Source organism: Carlito syrichta, unplaced genomic scaffold (genome assembly GCF_000164805.1).
Source record: "Carlito syrichta isolate Samal-C Ts95f unplaced genomic scaffold, Tarsius_syrichta-2.0.1 Scaffold101933, whole genome shotgun sequence".
NCBI classification, from domain to species: Eukaryota; Metazoa; Chordata; class Mammalia; order Primates; family Tarsiidae; genus Carlito; species Carlito syrichta.
The window spans coordinates 497343-510437 of NW_007046029.1; the positions used below are offsets into that span (position 1 = coordinate 497343).

Sequence of the window (13095 nt, forward strand, 5' to 3'; positions counted from 1 at the left end):
TCTCAAACCCGCGGGCTCAGGCAATCCACTCACCTCAGGCTCCCAAAGGCACAGGATTACAGGCTGAGCCACTGAGCCCGGCTGTCAGGTAAGGTTTTGACAAAAAGTCGTGTACCCACCACCGAGGTATCCACCACCAAGGAGGAGAGGCTGAGGTTAGAAATAGGGGTACAACAAGAAATCCTCCCAGGTCCATTATTCCTCCCAGGGCGAGCCCTGTAAGGGGCATGAAATAAAAAAGGCCCCTGTCTGAAGCATCTTAAGAACAGGACAGTTAATCCCACATTTTATATTAAGAGAAACTGAGGACCTGAGTGGGGAGGTGCATTGCTCAGGGACACTTTGCTGGTCAGGCCGCAGTGGGTCTGAATCCTAGGTTTCCTGAGGTACAGACAGAGGTGCCTTTCAGAGGCAACAAGCACAGCCAGCAACAGTGTTTAGGGGCCAAACCACTGAAATATGAACACAGAAATGACTGGAAAATAGAGAAAATTTTCACAATGGCCTTCTGATTCTGGGTAAACAGTAACCACATTTTTTTGCCTGTTGGAGGTCTGGTTTTTAATCACTCCGCAAGCAGTTTTCATTTCTGTAGTAAAATTGCTTGTGGTTCTATTTAATTTGTTTCTGCAGGAGCCAGCCTTGGTGAAGATCTCCGAGGAGCTGGCGGGCATTTTAGCACAGCACGCACAGCCAGTCAATGAGAAACGGTTCCCGACGTGGAGGAAATTCCTCCAAACATTTCTCAGTCAAGGTAAATAAGACTGTACAGTTTCTACTGGGGATGAGTCTGCACTACCTCAGGTTCCAGTTTGGGGTCACCTGGGGCCGGTTTAGAGCCCTGGCCTCTCCAGTGTTGGTTCAGGAGAGCGACCCCGCAGTCTGCTCTGGGAAGTGGTGCCTCAGGATTGATCTTGCACCCAGCCTCTGAAGTCAGTGGGAAGCCAGACACCATGTGTGACATGCGCAGCTTGGATTCTGTCCTTTTCTCCCACGGGAGGCATCTGAGAGAGGCAGGCTCTGGAACCGGACAGCCTGGTGTGAACTCGCCCATGACTTGAGCAAGGTTCCCAAGACCTCAGAGGCCCAGCCTCCTCACTTGCCCTTGGACGGCGTTGGTGGGAGGAGTCAATGACATGCAGAGGTGTGCAAGTCTCTCCCTCAGAACCTGATGCAAAATAGAGCTTGTTGAAGCATGTGCACTTTCCCCTCTGTTTTCCAGGAGGTCAGACATGGGCTCACTCCAGTTCCGAAGTGCATTTCCAAGCAGGGGCCCCTCCAGGCCAGGACCAAGGCCAGCATCCATTCCATTCATCCTCTTCCTCCTCCTCCTCCTCCTCCCTCGTCCTGCGGCATCAGGAGGTCCATGAACCAGGGTTGATGGAGGGAACGGGGCCAATTTCTAGTGGCAGAGGGATCCGGGCAGGTGCTACCAGAGCACCCCATGCAGTGGCCTCACAACATGAGGCAGCCCTTCTCAGACACTGGCCCACACAACGGCGAGGGAGGGTTAGCAAAGCAAATACAGAAGGACTCTATGCACTGCCATCGAGTGGTGACAATAACCACATTTACGGTGCTTCTTGTGGGCCAGCGCTGTCCTCAGTGGACACACACCAATGTGTTTGGTCCTGCAAGATGGTGCCATCATCACCCTCATCTTGCAGATGTAGACTCTGAAGTCCAAAAGACTCGCTTATCCCACATCACTTCGCCAGCACATAGGAGAGCCCATGAAAGGCAGCCAGAGCCAGGAGGTATATTCCCAGGGAGCATGCCTCAGCTAGTGTGAGAGGGGATTAGGAAGGACAACTCTGCCGGTTGTTGGAATCCATGGTTGGGGAGGGCATACTGGACACCCTGTTGATGAATCGTTTTAGCCTGGGATCGGACACCAGCCCACCAGCAATGCCAGAAAGGGGTTCTTGGGGGGTCAGGGGGTCATGCTACATCACTTTCACGCTCCCTCAACCCTAAAATTCTGATTCCATGCATTCCCACGTGCAGGAAAGTCAACCCCATGCATAAATGAAGAGTAGTCAGTAGCACCCACAAAAAACGATTAGGAATAAGGGATTTTTTAAGTTAGGAGGGGAAGACCTTGACGACCTCCAGGTCCGCCCAGGACGAGTGTTGGGAAGTTTCTAGATCTTCAGGGCCAGCCTGCAAAGCCTACCTCCAGACAAGTTCTCTTCCTGTGAGTTGGGCAGGTGGGAAGGGTCTTTCCCACCACGGCCTAATGTGAGCTGTAGACCCCACCCCAGGGGTTCCCCTGAACCCCCTGCCATGTGAGTGCCTGTTCCTCATCCATCTTGCAAACACTGTGCTCATTCGTGGGAGGCAGGATATGCTTTATTCACCCCACGTTACAGATGCAGAGACCGTGGCTCAGAGATGAGAGGCGACTTGGCAAAATCACACAAGTCGGTGGTGAATGGGACACAGTCTGAGTCAACGATTTTACTGCGTTTAGGAGCCTAGTTCTTTTAAGTCATGTGTTTTCAAAGCCTCTGCCTGGCCCCAAGCCCAGTGCAAACAGCAGGCCCTGCATAAATGTCCCCTGACTAAGCCCAGGTGGCCCCAGCTTTCCTGACGCTAAGGTCAACGTCTCCCACCAGCTACCACTACTGCCTGTTTTGTTTCATTTATGCCCTCAGGTGTATGTATGGCCACAAAGTATGCCACCGATTTGATTTCTAAATTGTTATAGGACTATATCAAAGGCAGTACTTTTTTAGAAGAAGAATTAATTTCTTTGAAAGGAAAAAATTAACAGCAAAAAGATTATGGTCATGATGCTAAGAAAACAGTACAAATATGCTACTTTGAAATAAAATATCTGGAATAAACGTGTGGGTTATAAAGGACAATTGTTTCCACTGAAGCACTGTCTTTCAAAACAGATCAAGCTGCAACCACAAAGTTACCTACACCAGAGAGCCTTGTGGGTTTCCTTCTTGTTGTCTAACTGTACTTGCCTTGCTAAGTCCCCAGCAACTGGCATTTAGGTACAGCACACACCAAGAGGCCTCATCTCCAGAAAAAGAACATCTCAAGTCAACCAAATGGATAAATTAGGGATGGAGTATATACCCTCCAAAATCTGTTTTCCTCCTGAAACTTGGACCACTTCTGACCAGATTTATAGACATTTAGGGAAAGAGTCTTTTGTATGAAGCAACAGATGACTGCATTTAAGAATTGCTGAAGGCCGGGCTCGGTGGCTCAGCCTGTAATCCCAGCACTTTGGGAGGCTGAGGCGAGTGAATTGCCTGAGCCTGTGGGGTTCAAGACCAGCCCAGGCAACTTGGCAAGACCTCATCTCTACAATAAATCAAAAATTAGCCAGACGTGGTAGCACGTGCCTATAGTTCAGCTACTTGGAAGACTGGGGCAGAAGGACCACTGGAGCCCAGCAGGTCGACACTGGGGTGGCCATGAGTATGCCACTGCACTCCAGCCTAGGCAACAGAGTGAGGCTCCAACTCAAAAAAAAAAAGAAAACTGACTCTAAGCACTGCACTGTGTGTGCTTTTCAAAGTTGGTGGCTTCTATCTACAGGCTGGGGCCACCCCCCCCCAGCACATTTGAACTAGAGACCAAGTTTATCTTCATGCTGTCAGGGTCTAGAGGCCACCCTGTCTACAGAGCACATTGTTGTTTTTACTTTTAAGTTACCTAGCACTTTACCCATGATAAATTGTTTCTCTATACAAGGAACATATACAGTAAGATTTGCAAGTGAGGCCCCAAGATGGAGAATCTGGGCTGTGGCATTTTTGTGGCTACCGCTGATCTAGCCCATACAGGCCTCAAGATGCTGTTGCTGAGGCTGTCTCAGCTCTGCCTCTGTGACTCTTGGTATTCAGAGCAAATGGTAATATATAATAAATTATAAAGCTCTCAATGTTGGCAAGGAGAAATCATGCCCTTTCCACAATAATGGTGGCATGTCCTGGATCTATACTTCTTAAATGTTTTGCAACTAGCTTTATGTAGGATCCCCTTGTTTGACACGCCGGTCAGTGTCCTTCCTGCCTACTAAAAGCCCAAGCCTGTGAAACCTTTGAGAGAAGAGAAGTTTATCAAAACGAGCACACAAAAAGTCCTCAAGATACAAACTGTGGGCAAAAGTTAAGTCCCCCTGAGATCTTGACCATAATTTCTGGATCCATTGTGTACTTAGTCAGTGGGCATAGGCTCACTGACCTTCACAGTGTCTTCCCAGTGATGATCAGAATCACCACCCCTGTTCCCTGTGCCTTCTATGTGCCAAGCACCGGTCTGAACCCTGCAGATGCAGAGCCTTCAGATTCCCGTGTTCCGTCGCGGCGGGCTTGGCGGTGCCCATGTCACAGCTGAAGGAACTTGCCACGGGCTCCCCAGACACGGTGGGGGCAGAACCTGAGCCCGCATCCGGTGCCTGGGCTGCTCCCCGCTCTAGGTGGGCACAGTCAGGTGCACGCGCCTTTCACCTTCTCTGTGCTTTTCCCACCAGGGGGCGTGATTGAGGCATTCCCACCTGCAGACAGTATCACCAACCTGACGGTGGACATGCTGATAGAGCCCAGCGGGGAGATCAGCGTGCTGTCCACGGGAGACCAGCTCCACGCCGATGGCCCCTTAGTCTCCTCAGGCACCACCATGCCCCAGGCCTCCGTGGACCCCCAGGTGCTCAGCCACTTGTGCCTCCAGATTGGAAGAGCCTGCCAGAGGAGGGCTGTGGTCGGGTACTTCTCTGTAGACCTGGTGACGTTCATCGACCCCAGCACCTTGGAGCAGCAGGTATGTCTGGGGATGCCACGTGAAACACTAGACATAAACTGCCTACACCCTTTGCACTGTGGCCACAGGGATGCCAGGGGCCCTAAAAGTCACAGACGCTCTAGCTCAGCATCTCCACGGTCCACGGCATGTCTCATGTCCAGACACACAGGCCAGGGTCACCTCATTCAGGTTCAGTGGGAGTGTAAATGCGGAAATGATCTCTTAGCCCTGCTGATGGCACCCCCAGCTCCATCCACTAGAGTGACGCCTGTGTATTGTTGGACTGTGTTTTGCCATCCTGGGACTGAGCCTGTGTGTGGTGGGACTGTGTTCTGCTGTCCCGGGACTGAGCCTGTGTGTCATTGAGCTGTGTCCTGCTGTCCCGGAACCAAACCTGTGTCGTGGGACTGTGTTCTGCCATCCCAGGACTGAGCCTGCGTGTCGTGGGGCTGTGTTCTGCCATCCTGGGACTGAGCCTGTGTCGTGGGATTGTATTCCATCATCCCAGGACTGAGCCTACTGTCATGGGACTGTGTTCCGCCTTCCAGGGACCAAGCCCACCAAAAGCCTGTTCTTAAGTAGAAAGTCAGTGACTGGAAAGGTGTTCTGAGTTCTTGCTCTGATTCCTTTCTTATCAGCTGTTAACCAGCAACTTGGGTTGTCCATCTTTCTCTTTAGAAAATGTATTGGGAGATAGTTCAAATACATGAAAAGGGCTAAATGGTCAGAGGATCAATGTCCCGTGCCCCCACCCAGCCTAAGAGGCATAGTGGGCTTGGGGCCACTCCCAGGCCTGGGTTCACCATCACTCGGCTCCTCATCCCAGGACTGGGGAGTGTCCCGTGCTGGGGCTGGATTGCCTTCCGCGTCTCACACTCTTACTGCGCATGGATGTACCAGAAAGACTTGGTTTTGCTTTGCGTGTTTTTAAGCATTCTGTAGATTGTAACACTTATATATTATAGTCTGCAGTATGCTCCAACTTATTCAAGACCATACTTGAGATTCTTTGTGTGTGTATGTGTGTGTGTGTGTGTGTGTGTGTGTGTGTGTGTGTGTGTGTGTGTGTCTGATGAATCATGCCTGGAAAAATAAGTTTTAACCTTTATTGCTTTGCTTTTTTCTTCCCAAATTTTGATGTTCAGATTCACTACTATTTCCCAGGACTCAGTTTTAAAATGTTCAGTTGCTCTTCTTTCAGTGGGGTGTGAGCCTCTGTCTGCAGGGTTGGCGTGTCCTTGTGCCTCCCCCATGTTCTCAGCCCTCATCTCTGCTCTGGCACAAAGCAGATGTTCAGTAAGTATTTGTCAAGTGAATGCATGAGCAGTAGAGCATCCTAGTGGGTGCTGGGCAGTGTTGCTAAGGTTTAGAGAAGGCACTCAGGCATGTGCTGAATGAATGGGATGTATCGACATGAACCAAGACTCTGATTTCGTCACATTAGGAGTCTCCTTGTCACTTCCCATTCATACTTGAGTACATGGTCATTTGTGCTAATTATCAACAGAACATAGGAGGGTGTTCTCCACACCAAAGGGTGTTTTTACATTAGCAAACGAGGTATGTTTGTCCTCTGTATGGAGACCCATGAGAAAATTATTTATAAAGTATTGTGTATTTATTCTTACACGTTTAAACTTCAGGCACCTTCAGAGTCCTCTCTGTTGAATGAAGTTCACTTATTGAGATGCTTTTCCCACTGCTCAAAACAGTTTTTGAACTCATCCATTTTGATGCCTTTTAGCGCTTTAGCTGTTTTTTGTTGCACCTCTTTCACATCAGTAAAACGTTTCCCTTTGAATACTTTTTCAATCAGGGAAACAAATAAAAGTCACTGGAGGTGAGATCAGGTGAATAGGGAGGGTCAAAAACTGCTAAACACTCAGTGTGGTGTGGGCAAATGTGGGCAGGTGCATTGTCATCATGGAAGGACCAGTCACCTGTTTGCCACAAATCAGGAAGTTTCTTTTGTAAATCATGATGCAAAACCAAAGTTTTTATCTGGAAGTTTTGAGAAGGTTGAAGGTGACTAAAGTTTGAATGTGTAAGAATAAATACTCAATTTTTTATAAATAGATTCTGGTTTTTGAGGGTCCCCCTTCACATATAACAGATTATTTGCAAATCACTGACATGTTTTCTAGCCATTTTGCAAGTGATATCCCTTCAGAAAGTGCCTTAATTTCTTTTCTAAGTGGCAAGCCTTGTGATGCCAGTGACAAGACTGCCAGGCATGTTATCAACCTCTCTTTTGTTCCAGGCTATCAGGTTTTAAAAAATGTTATTTTGTTCATTCCATATTTCTTTGATTATTAGTGAGGATAAACACTTCTGACAGTGTTTGTTTGCCCATTTATGTATCTTATCTCAATGGCCTGATCAAATCTTTTGCCCTTTTAAAATTGGACTAGAATATAGATGTTGACTTGCAGGAGCTCTTTGTGTATGAGGAACTCTTATTCTTTGACTCTTATAATCTTGCAAATACCTTCTCCCAGGCTGTCATTTGTGGTTCTCTGTTTCTTTGCTTTCAGCCATGGTTCCCTGCCATAAAATCCTGACTTCTTCCTTTTTAGCTGATTAGTAATATTTTATAGAGTTGTGTTTTAAGAGCACCCCCCATGGTGTATTTCTCATCAAATCTCACCCATAAATTAGCATCCATTGTCAGCTTTTCTCTGAACCAGCCACCACTGTAAGAACAGGAAGCTCCTACTTCTGTCATTCCTGTTGTGTTTATTAGCTGGTGCTCTACTGCCAGGAAGAGCTTTTCCTTCTCCACCTCGCATTTCTGCAAGCATGCATGCATGCACACATGTGCTTGTGTGTGTATGTTTATATCAGTATGGACTCGTTTTAACAGACTGTCTTTTGACACTTTTATTACTTAGATGTGCAAATGGTTCCAGATCTGGCCAGTGGGAGTCCCTTCAGGGCATCTCTTGTTCTTCTGACATGTCCTCACCATTCTTTGAGCTCTGTCTTGCCTTCTGACACAATAAGATGTTCCTGGTGCATTTCCTATTTTCCCTGCACCCAGATCTCACATTGACTTGGAAGCCTTGTGTTCTTTAGTGAAAGAGGATATGGCGAGACTGGGCTCATTGCTACTGGGTGTCATTTCTTTTGGGACTTCTCAGTGGACAGACCTAGGAAATGTGTGTATTGTATGTGTGCAATACATGAACATAATTATATACACTATACACATACAAGCGTGTGTATATATACATACATGCATGCATCTATAACTGTTTCTGTATCTATCTGTGTATATATTTTAAACCATAAGTTCCTGCCAGGATCTCCAATTTTAATCTAACACCTCAAGATTCTTTCCAGAATCCCCCTATCCACACTTAAAAATAAATACCTCTTGTTGGATATCTCAATTACCCTGATTTGGGGTATGCTCACAATGTATGCATATTATATACATGTATCAAAATATCTCATGTATCCCAAACATTATACAATTATTATGTATCAATTTTGTAAAAACCCATCTCAACCTCATACCATTATTTTAACATACAAAGAAAAAAAAAACTAAATAGAGTCTGGAACACCTTAACGGTGCATGTTCACAAAAGAAAATCCATCCCGAGGGGAGCAGGGTTTGCTGGGTCCCCCAGGCCAAAGCTGCCTGCCATCCATTCTATGTAAATAAAGTTTTATTGGACCGCTAAAAACTAACAATAGAAACAAATCCTTCTCCAAGTGTGAGAGAGTTGTCTGTATCCCTCTACACACTTGTGGGTCTGCTTACTCACTTGTCTGTCATCAACTGCCCAAGCCTTCCTGCCATCTCCTTTGCCTGCCACACCCATGCCTACACCTCTGTACTTGGATGCCAAGCCCTGCCATTTGTGTTTTCAGTTTATTTGCAATGGTTTCATCCTACTAAAGTCCCCTGTAGTCAATCTAGCTCTCTTTCTAAATTGCTGCAACACCTGGAGCTCAACCCTTTCTCTCTTCTGTTTTTCTTAGCTGTAAAATAAGGAGGTTGGCTTATTTGACTTCTGAGGAAACTTTCAATTAAAAAAATTATTTCAATAATATTTTATAGTACTTGTTTCCTGTATCAGCAAATTCAAAATTTAATAATAAGAAGCCATGTTTCAAAATGTATCACTAGGAAATAATCATAAAGATTTATATAGACATATACTAATCACAATTTTATTAAGAATAGCAAAACATTTCAGGTAATGTAAATTCAAATAAGAAAGAATTTTTAAAGTAAATTTTGATCGATCAATGGAATTGAATATTATGAAGACATTAAAAATGAATGTTTTTGTACCTAGAAATAGTAAGCGCCATCTATGAGAAACCCACAGACAACATACTGCTAAACAGACAGAAATTGGAGCCATTTTCCCTGAAAACAGGAACAAGACAAGGATGCCCACTCTCACCCCCCCTTTTCAATGTAGTATTGGAAGTCCTAGCTACAGCAATCAGATAAGAGAAGAACATTGGGGGTATCCAAATAGGAAAAGAAGAAGTTATGTTATCCCTTGTTGCAGACAACATGATTCTATACCTCAGAAACCCAAGAGAATCTGTCACAAACCTCCTTGCACTGATCAAGGACTTCGGCAAAGTCTCAGGATGTAAAATAAATGTGCAAAAAACAGTCACATTCCTATACACTAACAATAAACAAACAGAAACCCAAATAAAAAGCACAATTCCATTCATAGTAGCCACAAAAAAATTAAATACCTTGGCATTTTTCTAACCAGTGACTTGAAAGACCTTTACAACGAAAACTACAATACACTTCTCAAAGAAATCAAAGATGACACAAACAAATAGAAAAATATTCCATGTTCATGGATTGGAAGAATCAGCATTGTTAAGATGTCCATCCTACCCAAGGCAATCTACAGATTTAACACAATATCCATTAAATTACCAGCAGCATTCTTCTCAGACCTGGAAATGACAATACAGGAATTCATATGGAAACATAAACAACCACAAATAGCCAAAACAACCCTCAGCAAAAAAAAAAAAAAAATGTGGGAGGTATCAAACTCCCAGACTTTAAACATTATTATAAAGCTACAATAATCAAAACAGCCTGGTGTTGGTATAAGACCAGGCATATAGACCAATGTAACAGGATAGAGATTCCAGAAGTGAAACCTCAATTTCTCAATCAATTCATCTTAACAAAGCCTCCACCACCAACCACTGGGGAGAGGAGAACCTATTTAGTAAATGGTGCTGGGAAAACTGGCTGACCACATGCAGAAGATTAAAACAAGACCCCTACCTATCACCATAAATAAAAATCAACTCTAAATGAATCAAAGACCTAAACATAAAACCTCAAACTATAAGAATCTTAGAAAATGCGGGAGACACCCTTATGGAAATTGGAACTGGCAACCAATTCCTGACCAAAACCCCAAATGCCCATGCCCTAAGAGATAAGATAGATAAGTGGGACCTCATCAAACTGACAAGCTTCTGCAAAGCCAAAGAAACCATCAGATGAGCAGGGAGACAGCCCACAGACTGGGGGAAAAATAATGGCCAACTCTGTCTGACAAAGGCCTAACATCTAGGATCTACAAGGAACTCAAATGTGCTGAAATGAAAAAACAAACAACCCCATTACAAAGTAGGCAAAAGATATGAACAAACACTTCTCAAAAGAAGACATATGAGCAGCCAACATCAAAAAATGCTCAGCCCCACAAGTCATCAAAGAAATGCAAATTAACACCACACTGAGTTACCACCTAACTCCAGTCAGGATGATCATCATCATAACTTAAAAAACAACAGATGCTGGAAAGGACGTGGTGAAAAGGGAACACTTCTACACTGTTGGTGGCACTGTAAACTAATACAACCTCTGTGGAAAGCAATGTGGTGATTCCTAAAAGATCTAGAAATTGACCTTCCATACTACCCCACAACCCCCCTAACTGGGAATATACCTGGAAGAATTCAAATCACTCTATAAAAAAGATAACCGTACACGTGTGTTTATCACAGCATTGTTCACAGCAGCAAGAACATGGAACTAATCATGCTGCCCATCAAAAGAGGACTGAATTTTTAAAATGTGGTACATATACACTATGGAATATTATGCAGCCATAAAGAAGAACAAAATCATGAAATTCACAGCAACCTGGATGGACTTAGAGTCTATAATACTGAGTGATCTTTCACAGAAGCAAAGAACTGAGTATCACATGTTCTCACTCATAAGTGGACCTTGAACAATTATCATAATACTATAAGAAAAGGATTGACAGTAGTGGGAAACTGCCGGGAAGGGAACGGGGAAGCGGGATTGGCAGTACTGGGAATCTGCCTGGGGATGGGGGGGGCACACCTCATCAACAAGGGTACCTGCATAATGAACATTTGTATACCTAGCTTTGAATTGTACCCCACATTTTTAAAATAAAAAAAATTAAAAGGAAAAAAAAACTAATACAACCTCTGTGAAAAACAATTTGGCAATTCCTACAAGTTCTAAAAATCAACCTTCCATACAACTTCACAATCCCCCTACTGGGAATATACTGGGAGAAACTCAAATCACTCTATGAAAAAGATACCTGCACACATATATTTATTGCAGCATTGTTCACAATAGCAAAAACATGGAACCAACTTGCTGCCCATTGCAAGAGGACTGGATTTAAAAAAATGTGGTACATATATATGATGGAATACTATGCAGCCAGGAAGAAGAGCAAAATTATGAACTTCACAGCAACCTGGATGGACTTAGAATCTGTAATACTGAGTGACCTATCATAGAAACAAAGAACTATGTATCACATGTTCTCACTTAAAAGTGAACCTTGAACAATTATTGTAACACTATAAGAAAAGAATTGGCAGTAGTGGGAATCTGCTGGGGGCGAGGGGGCACACCTCATCAACAAGGGTACATGCATAATGACCATTTGTATACCTAACCCTGAATTGTATCCCATGTCTTAAAAAAAAAAGAAAATTGAAATCTTTAATGATTCAAACATGATTATTTTAATTATGTCATATACATGCTAGCATTATGTATGTACTATTACATAGTATATATACAGTATATAATCAAAAATCATTGCAATAAAAGACAACTTAAGAGAATGATCCCCAATAAACATATATTTAAAGCTTTTTCACATTGGAAAAAAAAAGAAAAGAGTTCAGATGAAAAATGACTCTGGGCAACTCGTGCTGGCCCTTCCTGGGGACAGCAGGGGCCATGAAAGGAGATGAGACTTGCTGCCAAGCCCACACTGGGAGGAAAGACAGATGTGGAGACCCAGTGTGTCTTGGAGAACATCTCATCTATTCTGAAGAGTTCGCCTAAGTGTTCCGAAATGCAGAGTATCCGCCTAGAATAGAAAACCCTGCATCGGAAGACACTGTCACCGCAATGGTCATGGGTTGCAGAGATCACAGTCCCGCCGGGGAGACAGGCTTGAAGAACAGGAGGCAAGCAGAGGCTTCAGTGACAACTACGGAGAACCACAAAAGAGACATCAAAGGGGGGATGTCAGCTTCACTGCTGAGCGATTTGCCACATGAATTAAGATGAGAGAGATCCCGTCTGTTCCAAGCAATCAAGAGAGGTTTTTACGAACTAGGTAGGACTTGAGCTGAGAGATAGTGAGGATCTGAAGGAGGGCAAGAAAGTGTTTTCCAAATGGGGAGGAGGCTGTGGAGGGTGGTGGGAAAAACATAGGCCACATATGGATGAGGGGTGATCCGAAGCTTATGGCGTCACGCCCAACTCACTGTATGTAAATATCACTCATCTGCGCCCCCCAATGCCTGTTCTTCCCATGAAAACTTCTAAGCAAATAGATTGCCAAGATGTGTGATGTCAAAATTCCAAAATAAGGACTTGTTTTTAGATAGTTGTGAACTTTTGAAGCAACTGTCCCTGTCATGAGCATTGATTATTATTAGTAAAAAAGAAAAAGAAAAGAAAGAAAGAAAGGAAATTCAATCTTTAAGAAAAGAATTCAGATGAAAAACGGCTCTGGGCAACTAGTACTGGCCCTTGGCCCTTCCTAGGGTCATCAGTGGCCATGAAAGGAGATGAGACTTGCCGCCAAGTCCATACTGGGAGGAAAGAAAGATGCAGAGACTTGGTATGTCTCGGAGAACATCCCATCTATTCTGAAGGCTATGCCTAAGGGTTCCAAAATGCTGAGTATCAACCTAGAATAGAAAACCCAGCATCAGAAGACACTGTCACTGCAATGGTCATGGGTCGGAGAGTTCCCAGTCCTGCCGGGGAGACAGGCTTGAAGAACAGGCAGCAAGCAGAGGCTT

At 44.5% G+C, this 13095-nt stretch overlaps 1 protein-coding gene across 1 annotated transcript in view; it reads left to right on the top strand.

Annotated features, from left to right (window-relative positions):
* Positions 1-13095, top strand: part of LOC103267050 (IQ domain-containing protein H-like) — a 94489-nt gene that overhangs the window by 40940 nt on the left and 40454 nt on the right. The window contains exons 6-7 of the mRNA XM_008064658.1: positions 634-754; positions 4499-4785. Of these exons, the coding sequence (XP_008062849.1) occupies positions 634-754; positions 4499-4785 (408 nt within the window). The remainder of the gene's footprint in view (positions 1-633; positions 755-4498; positions 4786-13095) is intronic.